At 40.4% G+C, this 23286-nt stretch overlaps 1 protein-coding gene and 1 pseudogene across 1 annotated transcript in view; one reads left to right on the top strand and one right to left on the bottom strand.

Moving 5' to 3' along the window:
- The window catches only part of KCNH8 (potassium voltage-gated channel subfamily H member 8), a 202496-nt gene that overhangs the window by 61978 nt on the left and 117232 nt on the right, over positions 1–23286 (top strand). The window contains exon 2 of the mRNA XM_040965251.1: positions 534–767. Within this exon, the coding sequence (XP_040821185.1) occupies positions 534–767 (234 nt within the window). The remainder of the gene's footprint in view (positions 1–533; positions 768–23286) is intronic.
- On the bottom strand, positions 7578–11589 carry LOC121145832 (annotated as a pseudogene).

Here is a 23286-nt window from a genome sequence, read left to right on the forward strand (position 1 = left end):
TCACTAGCGATTAGGTCCCACTGCCATTGCAGAAAACGATTTTAACTCTTTATTGCTTTTCCTCCTTTAACTATCCCAATTCCCTATGTTTTCTTCTTGAATTACTAACCCCCCCCCCAAAAAAAACTACCTATACTCAAAATCCAGGCATAGGATCTGCTTCTGTGGAAATAAAATGTGAGAAAAGAGTAACGTATTCAATTTCATCTATGTACTTTAGAGCAGATTTGAGTTAGAACTCAGTGTTGGTCAATAGTTTCACCTTTTCACTGCCAGGGAGATGTTAATGACTTCAAAACAGACCAATAAATACTGATTATTCCACAGTGTGTTTCAAAATGCAAATCAAAATCAGATTAATCCATACCTTTACATGCCCATGCCATTTGTGTTTGGGATATACGCTTTTGCCTGTATATCATTCGGAACCATTGTTAGCCACTGTTACTAAACATATATGCTTGTGGCTTGATTCTAAAGAGAGAAGTAAGAATTTAGATTGCTGAGTATCTTCTCTGGGTTTCTTTCCACAGACAGCAACTTCATCCTTGCCAATGCTCAGGTGGCTAAAGGTTTTCCCATTGTGTACTGCTCTGATGGCTTCTGCGAGCTGGCTGGATTTGCCCGGACTGAAGTCATGCAAAAGAGTTGCAGCTGCAAGTTCTTATTTGGCATTGAAACTAATGAACAACTGATGCTTCAAATAGAAAAGTCACTGGAGGAAAAAACAGAATTCAAGGGAGAAATTATGTTCTACAAGAAGAATGGTGAGTTGCTTTTTTGGTGCTCATCAGAGAGTCGTGAGAAGTCACCTTCTTTCAACTCAGTAATTGTTTCATAACTTCCACTAATGCTTATCTCACATAAATAGTCTTTATAGAAACCTGGAAATTTAGCCTTTGAATTACAACTATTCAATGCTAACACACTGAGTTAAGATATGTTGAAAGTATCTTGCTATTATGTTATAGTTGCTCTTAAAATATATATAACAGTTATTGATATATTAACACATGATCTTTTATTGAATTATATTAATATATTAACACATGATCACTTGTTATTATATATTATTTTTAAATTATGCATTTAAAAACCACATCTACATGCCAGTCATTAAGGGCAGTTTTGTGACAAAAAAAAGGATGTTAATTTCAAGGATATCAGCCTGACCATTTTCTCTTGCTGATTCCTAACACAGAGCCTGTCTCACTATTCATGAGACAAAAGAAGAGACACATCATCTCAAAGGGTGGAGTGTATTTGCTGAACTCAACTATCAGTTTGGAAAGTCTGAGGATTTGGGGGGCCTGTATGTGCAGCTGTACTTTCATCATGCAGTTTTGAATGAGGCAGGACCTGGCAGCCTTGGTGTCTAAATGCATGGAGCCTGTGTAGGGCTGGATGTTGACATCTCAGGTTTCCCGAAAGTTCTAAGTGATCCAGGACAGCATATGGGAAATATATGGGGAAAATGCTAATCAGAAATTAGAATGCCCCATTGCCCTAGTTTAGAATCATCCCTTTTTCTCTCAAAGCTTTGCCTTTCCCTCGTTAATAATGTATTGAGTTTTAGAGAGATTAGAGAATAACAAACTTGCTCAGACATTTTTATCATTAGTTTAGGCATAAAACTAAGTTTCAGGACACTGATTAGGAAAGACAACGATTTGTGAAATGTCTACATAGGAAGTTCTAGAAGTAAAAGATTTTATCAAAGTTTTCCTCTTGCTCCTTTCTAAATATAACTTTGTCCTAATGAAATTTGTTTATTGAAGCTACAATCCCCATTTTGGTTGTATTTAGAAATAGGATTTAAATTGGATAATCAAAATTAAATAAGATCAACCGTCGTGGACCCTAAACCAGGAGGGAGAGTTATCCTGTGGAGGAAGAATCGGAGAACGTAGCGGTCAGAAAATCAGGAACACAGTCCTCAGGAGCAAACAGACATTTCAATAATTCTTTTGAAGACTTCTAACCTCAGGAATTGTAAGAATTTCTGTTATATGTGCCAGTCTGATATTTTTTTTTTATGGCAGTCCAAGCAAACTGGACTAGAAAGTAGAAAAAAGGCTACATGACTTCCAAGTGAGGAACAGAGAACAGCACAATGTTACAAAGGATGATGAGATACAAGGCATCTCATTTCCCTTGTCAATCAGAAGTAAATATACTGCTATCATGGATGGTTCACTATATTTAGGGCTTTTTATGGACCGATATTTAAATTATGCTCTGGGCCCAGCATGGTAGCCTAGCAGCTAAAGTCCTCACCTTGAATGTGCCAGGATCCCATATGGCCACTAGTTCTAATCCTGGCAGCCCTGCTTCCCACCCTGCTCCCTGCTTGTTGCCTGGGTAGGCAGTTGAGGATGATCCAAACCCTAGGGACCCTGCATCCCGTGGGAGATCTGGCAAAGGCTCCTATCTTCGGATCAGTAAAGCTCCAGCGTGGGAAGTGAATCATCGGACGGAAGATCTTCCTGTCTGTCTCTCCTCCTCTCTGTATATCTGATTTTGCAATAAAAATAAGTAAATCGTTAAATTATGCTCTATCTCTAGGTTTCTCAACCATGTCACTGTTGAGAGTTGGGGCTTCTAATTTGTTATGCAAAGGCTGTCCTATGCATTTCACTTCTGAACCACAGCCTGTCTTCCCTGTTTTCCTTTGGACACTTTGGCCAGTGTCAGAGGAGGAACCTGCAGAGGAAGGACCATCCTCTCTTCTGAGTCCCTTGTCCTTGGAGGATGTGCCCCGATGGTGTAGGTACTAGAAAGTCAGCAGTCATGGATATTGGACGGAAAAATGATTCCTCAGCTCTTCGGCTCCAAAAGCAGAGCTCAGCTCCCTGCTCTTCTCAGTGTGGTTACACAAGGTCTACACAGAGAAAAGGATAAAATCAGAGCACTCCCGTTCTCTGCAACAATGGTTGAAGAGCAGACCTGTGTTTAAAGATAGTGAGGATGTTGCTGATGGTGCAAACTGGTAGGGAGTGATAAAAGCCAGGCCTGGGGAAACAAAGGGAAATCATCTCCTTTGTCCAAGGTGTGTGCTGACTGCGCACTGCGGACTCGTCCTTCTTAAGATGAAGGCTTTGGATCAGTATCTCCAAATGCGCTTGAGTTTTGTTTTTGTTTATTTTGGTTTTTTTTTTTGGTTAATGTTGTTACATTTTTATTTCAAAGGCAGAGCTTGGAAATAGAGGAGAGAGAGATCTTTAACCTGCTGGTTCTTGAGCTGAGCTGAAGCCAGGAGCTTCTTCTAGATTTCTCACATAGGTGCAGGAACTCGAAGACTTGAACCCTCCTCTGCTGCTTCCCCAGGTCATAAAAAGACAGCTTAATTGTAAGTGGAGCAACTAGAAGATGGACCGGCACCTGGTAGATTGGCATCTAATGATGCCAGTGCCACAGGCAGAAGCCTAGCCCTGTACCCCATGGCCCCAGCCCTTTAGTGTCTTTCTTTTTAAGACTCATTAAGAGTAGCCAAATGTGGAGCTCAAGAGAAAGGTCTGGGTCACTTTAGGGAATCTAGATGTGCAGAATGGAGGCTCCACAGGCAGAATTTAAACAGGCAGAACTTATGGAGCAGAAGACTGAAATCAATGCCCAAAAAGTTTCCAGCTGTTTATAAGATACTTTAGTCTCGGACCTACATTGGTGGACATCATTAAAGACCTCGGATTCTCTGTCCTGGTCACCATGGGGAATTGTCGGAAACACAGAATAACTTAAGCGATCTGGTTTTTAGCAATTAAAAATTGTCAGCTGCTCTAATAATTATGCATGATTACAGCAATTTATGTAAGTGGAATGCCCCGAAGGTACGAATCCTGAGCTCTAGGTATTTCCACCTCGTTTCATGGAGCCTTACACCTTAAGCCATGTTTGTCAGAGGGTAGTTTTTTAGTAAATACTTGCTGAAGAGACTTGTACTGCAGTGTTAAAGAAGGAGCCAATGGATACTGCACAGGATAGAATGTTTGGATTTATCATTTTTTAAAAAATAAGAGCCTATGACTTGAGGGGTCCTTGTTACCAATGCATTCCTTTCTCTTAATATACCAAGTATCTCTCAGATATAATTAGACATTCCATTATTACCTTCCTTCCCTACGAACTCCTTAATGTTGCTCTTGTTTTCATGGAAAAGTTGAGGGGGTCAGGGTCCTCCTTGCTGTTCCTGCCTGCTGCTGTGAAAATGAGAACATAACCCAGGACTCCTTATGAAGAGTGGAGGACACCTAACAGAACCCAGCATAAAGGAAGACACTCGTACCAGGATGGCAAACCTGCCTGCAAAATGTTATTTAGGCCTTTAAAAAGCACTGAAAGGTTGAAACGTTTCACTGGTGGTTTCTATTTAGAAAACAAAATAATGATAGTCTCTGAAAAACAGAAAAGAATGAAGTACTCTCTAACTTACTGTAATAAAGCAATGTGAAGTTGCTAACAAAACCTCATCAAAATAAAAGAATGCCATAGAAGTATGCTTTCGAATAAGCAGGAGACAAAACCTTAACTAGATATATTCAAACAATTCCTGAATAAAAAATAAAAATTAGAATCACTGCATTCCTCATCTCTTTTCTGTATGTCTGTTTATTGTTAATGTTTCTGCTTTTGTGCGTTTTCAATATGATCACAGCCTCTCTCTCTCTCTCTCTGTCTGTCTCTGTCTCTCTCTGTCTCTGTCTCTCTCTGTCTCTCTCTCTCTCTCTGGAATATAGGACTCCCTTAAGCTTTTCTTGTAGTGCCATATTGGTGAGGAATTTTGTCAGTTTGTTATTACCATAGACAGTCTTCATCTCTCCATCTCAGAAGGATGCCTTTACAAGGAACTGTTTTCTTGTTTATCGTATTTATTCTTTCAGGACTTGCACAATTTCATTCCAGGAACCTCCTGATTTATATGATTTCTGTTGAGAAGTTTGCCACTAGGCCACTGAGGACTTCCTCATAGGGGACCTCAGGCTTTTGACTTATTGTTTTTGAATTTTCTCTTCTCTGAGGGCTCCTTTGGGCTTCCTGGACCTGCAGTTCGGTATCTGAGTTTCAAAAAATTTTCAGCAAATGTCTTTTAAAATAGATTTTCTGCGACTTTTCCCTTCTCTTTAAATGCCCATAATGTGTTTGTTCACTTAACGATGTCCCAGACGACTCAGACATTCTCCCTTTTTTTAGTGTTTTGTTTTTTCTTTTCATTTTTTTTATTGTGTTATTAAGAGCTATTGTTAAGCTCTGAATTTTTTCTTCTTTTTCAATTCTATATGACTCCCAGCTGTGTTTTGATTATTTACTGAGTTCTTTAGATCCAACTTTACAATTCTTTTTAATGATCCCTGTTTGTATTCCGATGCTGGTAGTTACGTCATGAACAGTCGTCTTACTGTTGTTGAGTTTTCTGTCTTTATTCACTTGCCTACTCAAGGTCCTTAAAATCTTTGAATTTTGGGGGCAGGTACTCTGCCAATTTCCATTTCTTTGTTTTAGTATTATAGTTACTGTGCTACTTTGCCAACGTCATGGTTTTTCATTCTTGTGCTCCTCTGTTGGACTTTGTATCCGGTAGGTCAGTTGCGTCTTTACATTTTTATAAAGACATATTTTCATAATAAAATCTTTTTGTTGGTCCTGTATTGTAAGGTGTGGGCTGGTCGTGCTTTGTTGGCTTTGGTTCTAAGAGGGCATGTTAGTGTTGATTCTGTGCAGTTTCTATAGTTGTAATCAGTAATAATGGTGTCGATCGAGTGGCCCAGTCTCCAAGATTTGTTGAATTAAACCAGCAGGTGGCCTGCGGCATCATTAGGCTGATGAGATCACCAGCTACTGGGATTGTGGTTATTCCCAGCTAGAGGTATGGAGCACCTGTCAGTATCTGGTCATAGGGTCGAACAGCAGTCATTGTCTATGGACCAGTCAGGGGCTAGGCTATATGAGCAGCACAAAATCAAACTTGTCTACCCAGCTACTTCCTGGAGCTGAGGGTGGATGGATGGGGCCAAGCTTCTGCTTATTAGAACTTCAAAGGACTGACCTTCTTTGAGCAGGCTTCTCCACTAGTTCTGGGGACTGTAAGCGGTAGGGTGCTACTTCCTGAAGGTATTTTCAGGCTGAGCAAATCATGAAGGCACTTCAATTGCTTCCTGTGGTCACTGATGGGTGAGAAAGATCCTTGGCTGTTGTATGGCAACGGAAGTTGGAAACATGTGACTGCTTCCTGATATCCAGGGTATGTGGTTCCATGGATGATTTTAAAGCATTTGGAGAGTGAAAAGGACCAATTGTGTGCTTTCTACAGCCCAGGATGAGTGGATAAGATATAAGTGGGTGTGACCCCTATCCACCTCCATGATAGGAAAGGAGACCTTAGGCCTACTGAGCTGCTTGTGGGGATTTGATAAAGGCCAAACTACTCAGGTTGTACCACCCAGGGTTTCTTAACGGCTTTGGGAGTGTAGTCAGGGCTGCTTGGCTTCCTTCAGGATGGAGCAAGGATGGCTCCATGTGGCCAGAGCCTTGGTGGGGAGGGGTATATTCTGAGCATTCATGTGGTAACCTAACAGCTCCTAAAACTTGGCTTCAGACCTATTAGAGCTGCAGGGTACTCTGAATAAATACCTTGCATGTTTGTAGTAAGACTGAGGAACCCTAAGGTCCTACTGCCTACTCTGTTGCCTAAGCAAAGTCCATCTTGGTTGAGGGAGAGAATGAAAGGTACTTTGTTCACAGTTTCCTTATCTAGAAGGTCTTCATGAGTCTCCAGGATTTGGAACATACAATCCTTTTCTCACCTTCTTGTTTTACTCTCCAGTGTGTGATATTGTCCTCACTGCATTGCTTGAGGTTGAAAGATGGTAGTGGAGGTAGTCCATTGGCTACTGCTTTCATAGTTTTGAAAGTCAGTCGATGATGCTGGACTGGAACAAAAACTCTGATACTTTGTCCATCACTGGCTTTCAACATGATCTTTGTCCCAGATCCTGGTGCTGCAAGTGGCACTAAGATCTTGACTTGATTCTCTCACCTTCCTATAGAAGCATCTCTGTTCGTGATGTGTTACGTGGAGTTGGAGTAGGTAAGATAGTCTCACCAGGCTGTCCTAGTGCTTCAAAATGCAGACTTGGGTGTACATAGCTGCAGAGTGGTGGCTCCATGGGGAGACTGCAGGTAGAGGATCTCACTCAACTACTGTTTTGCTCTGCCTCTAAATGTTACTTAAATATATACATATTCTTTCAAGATTTATTTATTTTTATTGAGAAGGTAGACTTGCAGGGAGAGGGAGAAACAGAAAGATAGTCCATCTGCTGGTTCACTTCTTAATGGCCAACAACAGCCAAAGCTATACCAATCCGAAACCAGGAACCAGAAACTTTGGCCATCCTTCTCTTTCTTCCTATGCCATAAGCAGAGATCTGGATTGCAAGTGGAGCAATGGGAACATGATAGCCACTAGGCTATCATCCTGGGCCCCAAAATTTGTGAATTCAGATAATGAACTGAATTCTTATGAAAAGATCCCATACAGATTTCACAGAAGAGACTTGTGTGGTTCTGCTACCACACTCTTATTACTGGCTCAGGCCTCCACAGTTTCCAAAAAACATGAAATTTGTGAGGAAACAGCACCAAGCATCACAGCTTTCATTTTCACATCAAGGTCTGAAGGGAACTGAATCTCGTAGTTATCAGGATGTGTGAATGCCTCTTTCAAAAACCCATTCCACCACTTAGAAATCTTGCCAACCAGACTTTAAATCATCAAGACTTTTGGTCTCAAAATGAACATCTCCACAACGTTTACAATAAATGGATCACAAAGTTTTAGCAAATCTTTCTTCTCTTGAGTTCTAAACTTGGGCAGAAATGGGTGCCAGATCTGGAATATACACCCAATTGGTGCACCACATGGAGCTTGATTTCTGATTCCTGAGGGCAGCAGAGGCAGCAACCACAGCTTAGTGGTTACTCCAGAGCTGTCACTTCTTGGACCATATTATCAAGAATACTCAAAAGATCTAAGTGCATCCCAGAAATTTCATGTATAGCAAGCAGTGTCTTCTACTGCCAGGAAAATCTTCTGTTCAAGGCTGTTCTTAATTTCATATTTGTTTTTACCTTGAAAATCTGTTAAGACTTCGATCAGGTTAACTTCTTGATGAATGACTGTCTGATCAACCTGCATCAAGTATTCCATTCCCAGTGGACAGTGTGTTGGATGTGCCGGAGCTTGCATCCACAGTACCCCGGCAGCTCCCCCAGCCTGGGCAGGAATGCAGTCTGGCTCAGCAGCTGGATAGTTAGCTGGTGGGATTCAGTAGCTAGTCTTGGGATCTGGACAGTGACTATGGGGGGCAGAGTAACCCTCGAGATCTTGGTGTATCCATGGTCACAACAGTTCTTTTTCTTTGAGGGGTCTTTGTGGTACTCTCATTCTGCTTTCCCTGTTCACGGACGTCACTTGCTCACTGTCTGGCAGCAGTGGACTTGGTGCATGGAGCCGATAGTCGTACACATGGACCACAGAGTGTCAGTACTCCATAGTCTCTTAGCAAAAATGCTTAATACAATGCAGTATTATTAACTGCAGTCCTCAAGATATAGAGTAGAGCTTTTATACTGCTCATTTTCTGTATTTACTATTTTGTATTCTTCAATTGGTATCTTCCCATTTCCTTCCCATTCTCCAATATAACTTTGGTAGCCAGTTTTATTCTCTCTCTCTAACTTTTTTTTAAAAATATTTTTAAGGATTCCAGGTATATGTAAGATCATGTGATATTTTTGTTTTTGTGTCTGATTCATTTCACTAAACATACTGTCTTCCAGATCCATATATGTTCTGACAAATGGCAGAATGTCCTCCCTTTTATAGACTGAGTGATACTCTGTAGTGTATATACCACATTTACTTTATCCACTCACCCACTGATGAGCTCCAACGTTGTTTCAATGCCTTGGTTATTTTGAATAATTCTTAAATGAAGATGAGAGTTCCTATCTACATGGACTGATGATTTGATTTCCTTTGGATATATACTTATAAGAGGGAGTGCTGTGTCACATAATATTTTCATTTTCAGTGTATTTAGAAGCATCTATTTTTTTTCCCCCCAAGGGCTACATCAGCTTGCCTTCTACCACTGAAGTAAAAGAAGTTTCTTTTCTCTCTACTGTTGCAAATATTGCCATCTCTGGTCTTTTAGATAGTAACTTTCCTGAAAGGGGCGGAGCAGTATTATTTCATGATGAATTTGAATTGCATGTATGCCATTAGTAATGGTGTTGACCACCTTTTCATATCTGTTGATCATTTTTATGTGTGTTTTATCTCTTATGTATTTTATATATCTTTGAGTAAATACCTATTGATTCCCTTTGCTCACTTTCTAATTTAGTTATATAGTTTCTTGCTATTAAGTTCTGATTGTTTATAAATATACTTAATAGCTCCTATTCAGATACATGATTTTCAAACATTTTCCTAACCCGTACATTGCCTTTTCATTCTAATAATTGTTACAGCTACAGTGCAGAAAGTTTTTAGTTTGCCTTAGGTTCATTTATTATTTTGTTGTTGTTTTGTAGTGTGCATAAAATTCATGATAGTATTGAGAAGGTAGGTATCAAGGTATCTGTATCAAAGGTAGATATTTAGTCTTGGGATTTTTTTTTTTTTGATGTCTGGTTTTATACTAAGGTCTTTTATGTAAGTTTAAAATATATATATATTTATTGATTTTTATTTGAAAATGAGAGAGAGATTCTTACACCCACTGGTTATTGGTTTACTTCACAAGCACCTGAAAAAAGTGCAGCAAGGCTGGGTGAAATTTAGTAACCAAAGACCCTATCCAGGTCTCTCATGTGGGTGATAGGGGTACAAGCACTCGATGCATCATCTGATAGCTCCCAGGGGAACCGGATTCAGTCAGACATTCTGATACAGATGCGAAAGCCCCAGGCATCTAACTCTGTTTAACTCTGTTCCATAACATGCCCCCCCCCTCAGTTTCTTTTATTGGTATTTTAGAGTCTTCAGCTTACTGTCTATCAATTTCATTACCTCTTAATATTGTTCATACGTAAGATACACTTCATCAAAGATTTTTCTCATTGTTTGAAATACAGAGTTTCAGAAAAAGAGAGTAAAAGTTTTTCATGCACTAATTTGCTCCCCAAAAGACTGCAACAGGACCAGGCCAAAACTGTAAGCCTGTAAGCAGTACCTTTATCCAGTTCTCTTAGGTGTATGGCACGGGTTCAGGCATTTGGGACATTTTCCGCTGCTTTCTCAGGCATGTTAGAAAAGAGCTGGAAGACAGCTAGAACAGCCAGGCCTTGAACTGGTGCTTCTATGGGATGTGGTAGTTATGGCTGTTGCTTAATCCAATACAAAAATGCCGTCCCCCTTAGATATTCTTAGTGTGTTCTTTTACACTGTTATTCAATGTGACCGTGTAGCAGAATATTTGATAACACCCTCTAGGTATTTTAGAATTAGAGCTCAATTTAGGAAAAGAGATGAAGCCCTGGGGCTGTTGAATGTCAGATTATTCTCAAAATTAGCATTTTAAATGCACAGCATATGTGACTTCCACATTTGACTGTTAAGAGATGAAATTATGGTGTTGCATATGGAATAGTTTCATGTAAGATCCACATTTCAGAGCTAAGGATGTTCTGCCCATCCACGCAATAAAGGAACAGCAAGCATATGCTTTTTAATGGAAAGTACAGTGGCTAAATGAACATCTACTGTGGATGGGAGAGTTCCTGCCTGGCCGTCGCTGGTGGTCATTTTAGACTTTCACCACATCTAGTGACTAATGAGGCAAGCCAGCCAGGGATCTGGCTCAAGAGCTAGAGAGACCAGGATTGAGACCACTGAACATGAAAGGTATTTATCCTGAGATTCAGGGAGACTTGAGGAGGAAAGAAAGTTATTTTGAGCAAATCCAGATCATATGCTTACATAGCACTCTTGTGGATTCAAGAATCAAGAAATGGTAGGCAAACACCATATTCTTCATGGATATCTTTTAGGGTATTAATTGTCTTTAAAGTTGCCAGCATCCTGGGCATTAACCTTGCATGGTAGGGTGGTATGGGAAATAAATGAGGGAATCCATTGAGCCTGAGGACAGTGGTGTGGAACTGGGATTTTTACTTGACTGGAAACAGAACTAGAATGTGTAAATCTTTCCATCACATTTAAAAGCATTTACACAGATTTTAAAGGACACTTGGTTTCCTGAAAAGCTGTGAAAGTGAGACTTTAGAAACTTTTTTTTCTGTGTAAAGGATATGACCGTATTCTTACAAGTTGGGAGAATAAAGAATGTGTTACCCGGTTTATGCAGTGTTCCACTTTCCTATTGCTATGTAAGAAACTGCCTCAGCATCCAATGACTGAATATAGCAGTTGTTATAACTTAAAGTCTTACAGGCCAGGAATTCAGGCTGGGCTGGGGTGGACGATTCTTCCTCCAGATGGAGATGGCCAAAGTTGATTGGTTGGTGCTGATCAGATACGAGATGCATTGGTTTGTAGTCTGAGATGGCTTCATGTATGTCTGCCATCATGGACATCTGGCCTCTTGAATGTCTGTGATAAGATCAGTCAAAGCAGCCTTTTGTACTTGTGTCGGCATGCCTGTGGATGGCCCACTGCCTTTTGCACCAGCGAGCCTGGGGGCTGCAGTCAAGGGATCATGGGGATGTGGGCTTGCAGGGGGATCTTGGGGAATGGCTCTGGCAGTTGCGTGCAGGGACCTGGAGCTCGCGTGCAGGCAGGCAGAACCAGCCTGGGGATTTCTCCACATGCTTGGCCCTAGAAGGATAGAAGAGGAGGAGGGGAGGGCCCTAGGCTAGTGTGCAGCAAACCGGGCTTAGGGAAGTGCAAGTGTACCTGGATCTTAAGTGTGTGGAGGAGAAAAGTCCCAGGCCAGCACACGTATCCCTAGTGGGCAGAGCTCCAGACCAGCGTACCACCCCACTGGTAGCTGGGGCTTGAGAAGGCTGGGCTGTGAAACCCATGCACTCCCAGGCACAGGATTTCCCATGGATTTCCCAGGGAAGGTGGTAAGTGAATGTGTGGGAGGGAGGACTGCTGAGTGAGTATGTTGTAGGTGAGGAATGACTAATGAGGGATTTACATCAACAAGGCCACTGTACTTGCAAATAAGCGAAGGGGCTGAGAGACCTGGTGATTTAGAGGGGGAAGTTTGAGCAATGTTACGGGTCAGGATCAATGTGCCAGCCCTAGTGGGAGACCTGAGCTGGGCTAGATAGCCTCGGCCACCACCTGTCACCACTCACTGGAACACACTAAAGCTAGGGCTAAGGGCCTACCTGGCAAGGATTTCCTTCTGCTTGGATTGGCAAAATGATATCACTTCAGAACTATCAAAACTCCTTGGGCAGAACCTTGTGAGCATGCTCCACACTGGGGACCCTGGGATGACATCAGGTGGCTGTCTCCCATCCCAGGGTACTGTGGTGCTTAGGAGGCTGGGCATGTCTTCCCTTCTCTCCCTCCTCCTCCAGATACAGGAAAAGAAAAATGAAAATGTGGAAACAGTGTCTCACCCAACTTTGCCCTGAACCTCGAATCTTCACAACTAATCTATGTAAACATTACAAATAATTTTTAAAAAAAGATTAGTCAAAGTGTCTACATGTGGCCCTTTTAGTATACAGGGTTCTGAGTCGTCTGCTATTCTTTGAACCTTGTGAGAACCTCAAGATCTATAACTCAGTCTGAGAAGCTACCCAGTATGGCTTCGGAGCATTCACCCAGAGCTGTCGGAAGGAGACCTGGATCCTACCTCTTGATGGGAAGAATGCCAAAGAATTGCAGCCATATCTAGATGAGTAAAGCTTGATTATTGTTTGTGTAGGAAAAAAAAAACTCACTCTTTGTCATCAAGAATGTGGTATCTATTTACCAGCTACATAAATGTTGCGTTTTATCCGGTAAGCCACTTACAGTAGGTTTCATCCTTACATGATGGCATCAACGAAAATAAGCTATAAAGAAACAGCCAAATTTTTTTGACACAAAAAATCCAACTTCATACATATTTCAATCAAACCAAGCGCTGTTTCAGCTCCAAAGTTTAAGGAAATCATCATTTCTTGATCCTGGTGTTGATAGAGCTGGGAAAATAGTTTTCATGTCTGTCCTTGCAACTAAATGTGTTAGGGAATGGTGAGGCACGTCTCTGCAGCCATTCTCATGGTTGTTTTCTCCAGTGCGATTGCTCTGAGCTCTCCCCTGAGACCTGGCAGGCTCTCAGACCGAAACACGCATTGTTCTTAATATTTTTGCTGACAATTTTGTGCATATAGAGACAGAGTAATCTTTATAGTAAGTCAGTAATTTTTAGTTTCCTTTTTTAAGATTGTTTTTCATTTGAAAGACATATTTTTAGCAGAGAAAGAGAGGTAGAGGCAGAAAGAGAAAGATTTCCATTTCCTGGTTCACTCTGCAAATATTCTCAGTGGCTAGAGCTGAACTGATCTGAGTATGGGATCCAGGAGCTTTTTCCCGGCCTCCCACTTGGCAGTGCCTGATCATCCTCCTCTGCCACTGTGCCATCCTCCCCTTTTAAAAAAGTGACCGTGTGTGTGTGTGTTCAAGAAGAGAATCTCAGGGCTAGCATCATGGTGTACTAAGTTAAGCCTGTCTGGAGTGCCAGCATCCTATATGGCACAGGTTCGTGTCCTGGCTGGTTGCTACACCTCGAGTCCAGCTACCGCACCCGGGAAAGCAGCAGAGGATAGCCCAAGTGCTTGGGTCGCTGCGCCCACATGGGTCATCTGAAAGAAACTCCAGGCTCCTGGCTTCAGACCTGCTCAGCTCTGGCCCTTGTGGTCATTTGGAGAATGAACCAGCAAATGATTCCTCTTTCTGTCTCTACTTTTCTCTCTGTAAATCTGTCTTTGAAATACAAATTTACAGAATCCTTTTTTTAAAACGGGAAAATCTTATGAGCACTAAACAGTAAGACAAGACCAAAGTCATTGTACCACCAGCATGAATTTCTCACAGAAACACAACTTTTGTTCTGAGCCTGCCCTGCGATTTCTCATTCTGCTTGCATACGTTCAAGTTTTGGACTTTATAAATGAAAGTGGCTTTCCTTCTCTGATCACATAGCTGAACACACTACTCAGAGCACATCCTTTTTCTGTGGCCATAGTTAAGGTTGTATTGTTTAATCAATGAACAGGGTTTTACAGCACTCTTGTATGGAAGGGTTCTGTGCTAGCCTGCATTCTCCAGGCCAATAGAGAGAGACCATTAGATGGCTGCAGTGCTTTCATTAGAAACGCCTCGCTTGACTTGTCTTGCTAAGATTTGGCATTCACTCTTACTGCCTAACCAGCTTCCTCCAAATGTTCACTTCTTCAAAGTCAGCTTCAGTACACAGATGATTTCATAAAATAGAAATATCTAACATCTGTTGGAACATTCACTGTGGGACACAGTTCACTTTTTCAACGTATATATGCACAGGACCGATCACTCACACCTGGCGCCTAGGCTCTCCACTTCTCCATCTTTGTCTCTTCGGGTTTTTTGCGCAGAATACATTATTTTGAACCACTGTCATCCCACTGCGTTTTGAAATTCTAGAGCTTGCTACTTCCGAGTGGGTCTTAGGAGTCATTATCTCGCCTTGCTCTACCCTTTTTGTCTCACTTCCCGAACACTGATAATCACTATTTTGTGTGCATAATAACTCTATTTACTTGACTCCTGTTTATTAAAGATAAATGTGTTTACTTAACTCCCATTTATGGTGTTTGTATGAAGTATTTCACTTAGCATAATGGCCTCCAGTTCAATGATTTTGCCAAAGATGTCAGGATTTCAGTCTTATTTATGGCTAAGCAATATCCATTTATGAATCAATGGACAAATAAGGTAATTCCATGTCTTGACTATGATTAGCTGTGCCATAGTAGGGGGGCTCAGATATATCCTTCATATTCTGATTTCATTCCTTTTAGATATATACTCAGGAGTGAATTACCCAGGTAAATTTGGTTTTAGTTTCTTTTTTCAATATTGGGGGTAATATGTTTTTAATTTCAATTATAATCAAAGGCTTAATGCTCCACTGAATAAAGAACTCAACAAATAAATTGTGAGGAGACTATGGTTATTACAAATTTAGGCAAGGATCCTAAGCAATGATCAAACATAAACATGTGAATTTCACTTACAGTAGATTTTAATATATTCAAAGATCATTAAAATTAACAATCTGACAAATACACAAAAGAGGATTCTCCATGCTGATCTCCATAAACTTAAAATTTGCATTCCCATCAACAGTGGGTAAGAGTTTTCTTTTCATCCTTGCCAGAATTTTGATGGACACTTGGGATGTTTTCATTTATTGGTCATTATGAATACTTCTATCAATGTGGCAATGCTGCCTTCTCCCTTGGAAATAAATCCAGGAGCAGGATTGCTGGGTAATTCAGTCATGTGGCTTCTGAGGAGCTTGCACACTATTTTACGCGATGACTGTGTTAATTTACATTCTTATCAACAGTGTTCCATTGCCTTTTATCTGTATCCTTGGAAGCATCTTCTTTTTGTCTTTTTTGTAACAACCAATCCAACAGGAGCTAGGTGGTGTTTCATTGTGGTTTCCGATTTGTATATCACTGATAATTAGTGATGTTACACATTTTTTTCATGTGCTTGTTGTAATTTATACATCTTCCTTTGAAAACTGGTCAAATTGACTGCCTTTGTCTAAGTGAATTGAATCTCTTGTGCGGTTGAATTGCTTGAGTTTTTTTATACTTTCAAGTTATAAACCCTCTCCAGGATATATAATTTGAAAATATTCCATCCCCTTCTGTAGATTGTCTTTTTACTCTGCTGAATGTTTTATTTGCTGTGGAACTCTTTAGTTTTATGAAATATCGTATGTCCATTTTTTTCTTACTCTCTGGGTCTTTGAGGTCCTATTGCAAAAGTGCTTTTCCATTCCAATATCCAAAAGCATCTTCAGTATGTTTTCTTTTAGTAATTTTGAAATTCAAATGCTACATTTAGATGCTTCATCCATTTTAAGTTTTTTAATATGGTAAAAGATAAAATTTTTATTCTTTCTCATATATATAGGGCAATTGCCAGTGGTTTTTATTCCTCTATGTCTGCTGCCATCCCAGCTGTCTGGGATGTAGTATTGTCCTGTCTTCCTTGCTTGGTTATGGCATTCCTAATTCTGGAGAATGCACGTATTTGCTTGTCATTTTCTTCTTGCTGTGGAGGAGTGGCAAATGCTGGGACATCAGTCTCTCTAGTCATCTTGGAGAAGGATGGCGTATGGATCTTTGTATCTTTAGTCCTAGGCCAAGTCTCAATACATGATAAATATGTAATGTATAGTTGGCTCAATGTTGTTTCAGTGGAGGCTTCATACGGCTCTTTCCACTTCCCCGGTTTGTCTCCCACTCTCCTATATGCTCATTTGGATCCTCCTGCTTACTTTCCTTCCAAATGTCCTTAAAAATGCATATTCTATCTTCCCCTACTGTTTCTGTTTCTGGATGTTACTACACTATCTCCTTTTCTGCTTAGAAAGTATCTGTTAATTCTCTGTATTACACACAGGGAGTGGTGGTTGTATTCTGGACATTTCTTCTGGACTATTAAATCAACAGCTGTTTGTGATGGAAAGTGACCAAGTTGTCCTTAGGTATCTTAAACTCAGCAATGTGGGATTGGACCCTAAAGGATTGATGAATCATAGGCATCCTTCTGCTTTGCCTTATTCCTATCTGTCCCAACTGCCTCTGGGAAATTAGGCCAATGAAAGCACAAAGAACATAAACAAATAAGGCAGTCAAAAGAGGTGAGTGCCTCCCCTGAGCCAACTGGCAAGAAGAGGCAAGGGAAAAGCAGCTGGAGTGACAGCCACGAGAGAATGCAGACAATGCCAGCAAATTGCACACATCCCAGAAATCCTTTGGCTTGAAACTAGAGACAGTAGATCCACTCTAAATGTTAAAGGAGGAGGAATTTTTGCTCTACTTGGAAGTACTGGCATCTGAGTATCTCTGAGGACTGAAAGAACTCTCTAAGAGGTAGTCCAGATGTTGGGCTTTAGCAACTTGGCAGCGTGTTCAAAATGAGTCCTCATTTACGGTTGCACAATTGAACAAAAATGGAGTAAAAATCATGTCATTACAGACAGCACTTTTTTACTGCTCTACTAGGGTAGAAAACATGACCTTTACACAAGAAGATTTGAGTTTTGATCTTTGCATGTTCAATAACACACTCCGTGGGGTCTCAATTTAGCTGTTTAACTACTGTCTACTCTTGCCTCTAAAAGGCGAGTAAATATTAATCTCTTTAAGTTCTGAAAACCACAGAAACAAGTAAGCTATAGAAATGATTTTTTAAAAGCACATATATACTCATTATAATGATTCCTAGAGTGTAGATTCATACCCACCAGACAAAACACTTTCCATTACTAGTTAACTCTGAGATCTTGTGAAGTTTACTTCAACTACCATAGCCTTTGTTTTCTCTTCTGGAAAATGTGTGATGGCAGTAATAGCATCTGCTTCATAGACTTAAATATCACTTCAGATATTGTCTGACACAGGATGGGCGCCCACTAATGCAACTCATAGCATTATCATTGAATAGCTTGATTTCATCTTAGAATAGTTCTATTTTTTTTTTTTTTAGTATAAATGTTAAGACACCTATTAAGCCTGTTTCAGGAGCTCTGCTGTGTACATGAGAATAAAGAAGTTCCTTACCCTCCTATACTTCACATTCTTATTGAAAAAGAAGAACTGAGCAAATGATCACGCACACGCACACACGCCAATGATCTGAAAGCACATGACCATTATGTGGGGAATACAGGGAAGTCTGCCTAAGGAAAGTAGCCATATTTGAGTTGAATTTTGAATCATCAAAGTTGTTACATAGAAGAGAGAATGAGGAAAGTATTCCACATGCGCAAAGGTGCTGAGTTTGGCTCACTTGAGAAGTGGCAAGAGGGCCAATGAGATAGGAGGACAAGCAGCCAGACAGAATGTGGAAACGGAAGGGAGGACAGATTTTGAAGTTTCCTAGACAATGGTCAGGCTGCCAATGGTTAACTAAAAACAATCAGACAGGGAAGTTGTGTGATGAACTTAATTTTACAAAGGTGTTTTCTTTGTTTTTTTGCAATCATGTGAGGCATGCCAACCATGTAGGCAATAGTAACTGCCTGGACTTCAGAACACTTCAGAGTGATTGGAAGAGCAGTGACTCCTGAGAAGTGTAATTTATCAGGCTCTGTCCGGAGTCACTTATTTAGATTTATGGGAAAGGCCAGAAGTTTCTGTTTTCGTTGTTTTCAAGGGATTTTAACACAGAGATAGTAGTGAAACCCTGGCTTGGTCTAGTGTTTGGTTATCAGAGTTTCCAGAGTGAATAATATTAAAAATTATTTCCAGTTTTCACTACTCAGATTGACAGGATTTGTTGATCTCTTTGGCTTGAGAAGTGAGAAAAAAGTGTCAAAAATAACCCTGAAATGTGCACTTACAACAGAAAACACCTGACTTGCTTGATTTATTTATTTGAAGGATAGAGTTACATGCAGAGAGACAGACGAGATGTTTTCCATCCTTGGATCACTCCACAAATGGCTGCGATGGCTAGAACTAGGCCTGTCTGAAACCAGGAGCCAGGAGCTTACTCTGGATCTCCAGAGTGGGTGTGGGCATCCGAGGGCTTGAGCTATCCTCTCCTATATTTCAAACCCATTTGCTGGACAAGAAGTGGAACAGCCAGGACTGAAACTGACACCCACGTAGGATTCCAGCACTAGAAATGTTGGTTTACCCACTAAACCTCAGATTTTGCCCCTGCTTTGTATTTTTATGCTTTTTTATGTTGATATCTTTTTTAAAAAATTTTTTATTAATATAAAGAGAACAGATTGTATGCATTCCTTAGGTAGAATTCAAGGATATGATTATACATTCCTGGTTGCCCTGCATGTATTTGCTTTATGATACAGCTCAGAAAACTTCTACTCAGTGCCATAATTCCTGATTTAGCTTCTGTTCTTGGATTTGGGAGCAAAACCTTCATCACAGATTTTTCTGGTCTTTGGCAGTGAAACCTATTGTACAAAGAAAGGACAGTTAATATAATTCTAAAATGAGAAGGAAAAATGACTTGCCTGCTCTTAGGAAGTTGGTGTGTAATTGGATAATGGTTCTGGACAAAACACTGTTTTTCTTTCCGAAGGCCCGCACTTCTCACAGTAGCAAATTATGCTTCTTAAATACTTTGGTATTAACTATAGACTCTGATCAAATTCCCCAGGGATCAGGAACTAATTTCTGATGTACAGTATGTCTCTAGGCTTCCACATTAGGGGTAAATGAATTATGGTCCCTATCTAGGAGGACATCTGTTTTTATAAATGAAGTTTTGTTGGAAAACAGCCATGCTCACTTGTTTATGCATTGTCTCTTATTGCTCTAACACTAAAACAACACAGTTGAGTGGCTAAGACAGAGACCGTATGAACTACTAATCCAAAAATATTTATTATCTATTTCTTTGTAGAAAAAGCTTTGTAACCTCTGATGAGGAGTAATCAATCTTGCTAGGTTGAATATCCAATTGTTGTCCTCCTGGTTTGGAAGAATTTTGAATGTTCATGTCTTAATTACACATGGTGACTCAAAATGCGCTGTTGTTTTCTGTTGAAGGAAAATGTTTATGGTAATATGGAAGCAAATGCTAAGCCTATATTTAGGTTTTGCAAGCTGCTGTCTCTTTTAGGGCAGGTGTCTGGTGAGTAATACGAAGGGAGCTTGCTACTGCTAAAACCTCACCTGTGTAATCTGGGTAGCACAGGTTTACCAGTCCCCTCGGCATTGGCCTCGAATGCTGGTGAGGCATCTGCTGTATTTCAGGAGAGTCGTAGTAAGTTATGGAAGACTTCTGTTTTGCCTCACTCATCTGCCAAGTTGTGACTCAGGGCAATCTGGCATGTGAGTGCTCACGAGTCTTCGTTAAGCATTGAGTTTGCACAGTGAAAGAGATCTTCAGTATGTTTGTTGTCTGTCTGTTCTTGAAAGTGCTAAATTGTCACCTAAAACTGTAATTGTGTATTTTTATACACTGAAGAACTGTCACAAGATTCTTAATCATTTCTTTTGAATTCTTATTTCCTTGTTTCCAATTCTCTTCTTAATATTTCTGCTGTCTCAGAGTATGTTTTCTAACCTTTAGACATTATTTGCCCAACTTTTAAAACACAGTTTCTAATTCTGAACATACATGGTTAAAATGGACTTGGTCAATGCTGTGTATGTTTCATGTCTTAGCCTATTTTCCCACTAACATCAATTACATACATAACAATAACTTATTAAATACTAAAACTGCATAGTAGATTCATGGATAGTTTTTTCTTTGTTCTTTTAAGCAAAACAGAGGAATGTATTGTGTTTTAGCAAAAAGATAGTGAAATTTATATTCATATAATTTGAGATCTGTTCCCAACTCTTCAAGTGTTTACATTTTTTACCTAAGTTTACTTACACAATCTGAACTCAAGTGTTTCATCTTTCCAATGAAGAGTTCTGTCTCAGAAGCTCTGAGATCTTTTATAACTCAGGAGCATGAGATGGTTCGATGTGCTTCAGCTTGATGTTAGGACCCTATATTTGCACCGCTTATTAGAAGCATCTTGAGATTCCTCTGAAGAGAGTGAAAGAGATTAAAGCCAGGGAAAATCATCAGCAAATGTGGCAAGGAGCTCTGAGCTGGGCTGAGCGGGGCTTTGTTCAGTGCCACGCTCTTTCTTCAGCAGGTGCAAGAGTCCCATCACCCTGCTATATTAGCAGCAGCTTCATTAGCATCCTCAGATGCAGGTACTCTCCCAGCCTCACAGTGATACTCAGATGCAGGTACTCTCCCAGCCTCACAGTGATACTCAGATGTGGGTACTCTCCCAACCTCACAGTGATACTCAGATGCAGGTACTCTCCCAGCCTCACAGTGATACTGTTCCCCTTAAACCAATTTCTAAAACGTGGTGACACATTTGTCACTGTGAGTGTACCAGCATATTAGTATGTAACACTGAGACAGGGGTTGTAGAGTATAAGACTCATCGTATATAACATGAAAAATGAGACACACTGATTCAGTCCTATGCTATTGATGCTTCCCACTCTGCTATTGTTTATTGTTGTTGTCTTTTCAAAAGGTAAGGCCACACATATACATCAGTAAAAACCCACTGAAGCTCTGGTTTACTGCAAGAAACCGGGAGGCATGCAAAGTGTCCATATCCCACTTTGAGCTTCTGTGTTGCTTGGGCAGTGCAACTGTTTCCCGTCATGACAGCACAGTCCTTAAAAGTAATGGAACACTTCAAGCCACCATGTTGTTTGCACCTTTCTCTCCTGGCATTAAGTTACTAAACTATAATATGATCCTAGAAACTGCATCAGTAGTTGTCAAGTATAGTTGGCTGCATATGGAAAGCATGTGAGTCTTTCCAGAATTGAGAATATTAACAAATTCTTCTGTACCGTTGTTTCCCAGTCGAGAAAAAGAAGACACACTGACATAGAGAAATAAGAAATTCCACCAGATTTGTCTCCTGTGTAACTATTTATTTAACTCCAAGAACACAGTTTACCATATAAAGATCTAAACTGCTCTCTCTCCATCAAATAAAATTAAAGGTGTTCTCAACTTACATCCTGGCAGAGCCTTTTTTATATTGACACTTCCTGAACAACATGGTAATTACTGTGCTCGAGACAGAAATTCACTCAAGATTTCTGCCCTCTAACCCTACTTTTAAGAATTACCCACATCTCTGAATTTGTGCCTAGACACTTGCTGCCTTCCACCATGAGCCTAAGGGAGATTTCTTGCATTGTGCCTGAGGTGCTCTTAACTGAAAAGTACCGATGATGTTCCTGCATAAGGGAGGACAATTGAAACCCTGAAACAGCCTTGAAAAATATGTCACATAGACTTGAGAACCTTATTAAGCGAAGCGGAGGTGAAAGGGGGTGAATAAAGCAAACTAAATGTAAAGGATGAAAAAAAAAGGAAATGGAGAAACAAAGGAAAGAAGAAAAATGGGAAGAGAGGGAGAATGGACGCCTGTGTATCCCTTACGCTGTTTTTCCAGTAAAAGGCTTTGGCATATAGGCATGAAAATGTGGACATATGTTCTGGTGAGGTTTTTACTAACCAAATACTCACCTGTCTCAGGCTATTCGTGAATTTAAGAGCTCTATGTTGTCTCATGGCTTTGGAGGCTCAAGTGTAAGATTGGCTGTGGTCCCTTTCATCTGGCCCCAGACGAAGCAGTGGATGACGGGTGTGGATTAAGTGCTGGGGAAGGATCCTACAGTGAGTCAGAAGTGAGGAAATCTACGAATTAGTAAAGCTGCTAAATGAGTCTGAAATGAAACCTGAGTCACTTTCCTGAACTCCGTGCTCTGTATGCCTTTCTAGCCACAATTTCCCAGAAAAGTATTAGCTAATACTTGGATTTTACCAAGATAAGAAAGTTTTCCAACTTTTAAATTGCATGTCTATGTAGATTTATGAGAGAGTAAGAGAGAGAGAGAGAGAGAACTTAATCTCCTGGTTCACACTCTCAAAGATCTGAAACACCCTAGCTGAAGCAGACTGAGCCAGGATCCCCTGCTGGTTTCCCACAAGGGGGTTGGGAACCCGAATACTTGGACCAGAATGCACAGCCTCCCAGTTATATAAGCAGGGAGCTGGACTGAAAATAGAAAACTTGGAACTTGGCATAGCACTCCAATATAGGTTGCTGGTATTGCAGGTTGTATCTTAACTTCCCACAGCACAGTATAGAAAGCCCTGTGTCTAGTTATTCTTACTCAATGTTGTATCAGAGGTATGTAGTTTACTGTACTCAAAAATTATTCATTCACATTGATATAATGCTGTTTTGTGAAGATAAATCTTAAAACTGCCAATTTTTAAAGTAAATTGTTCATTACAATCATTCGATCATATGTGACATTTCTAATGGCTATTACTCTCCTCTCATATTTGACATTTTGGTTTTAATATTGGCCATTCTGATGGATAAGCTTTAGTTTCCAAAATGACTAAATAAACCCCTAGCAAACTCATATCCAGCAAAGGTCATCATTGAAGAGCCACTGTGTGCTGGGGGCGGTAAAGGGTGGCCTTTCTTAGAGTAGAATGAA

Source organism: Ochotona curzoniae, unplaced genomic scaffold (genome assembly GCF_017591425.1).
Source record: "Ochotona curzoniae isolate NIBS_2020 unplaced genomic scaffold, NIBS_Ocur_1.0 contig_1302, whole genome shotgun sequence".
NCBI lineage: Eukaryota > Metazoa > Chordata > Mammalia > Lagomorpha > Ochotonidae > Ochotona > Ochotona curzoniae.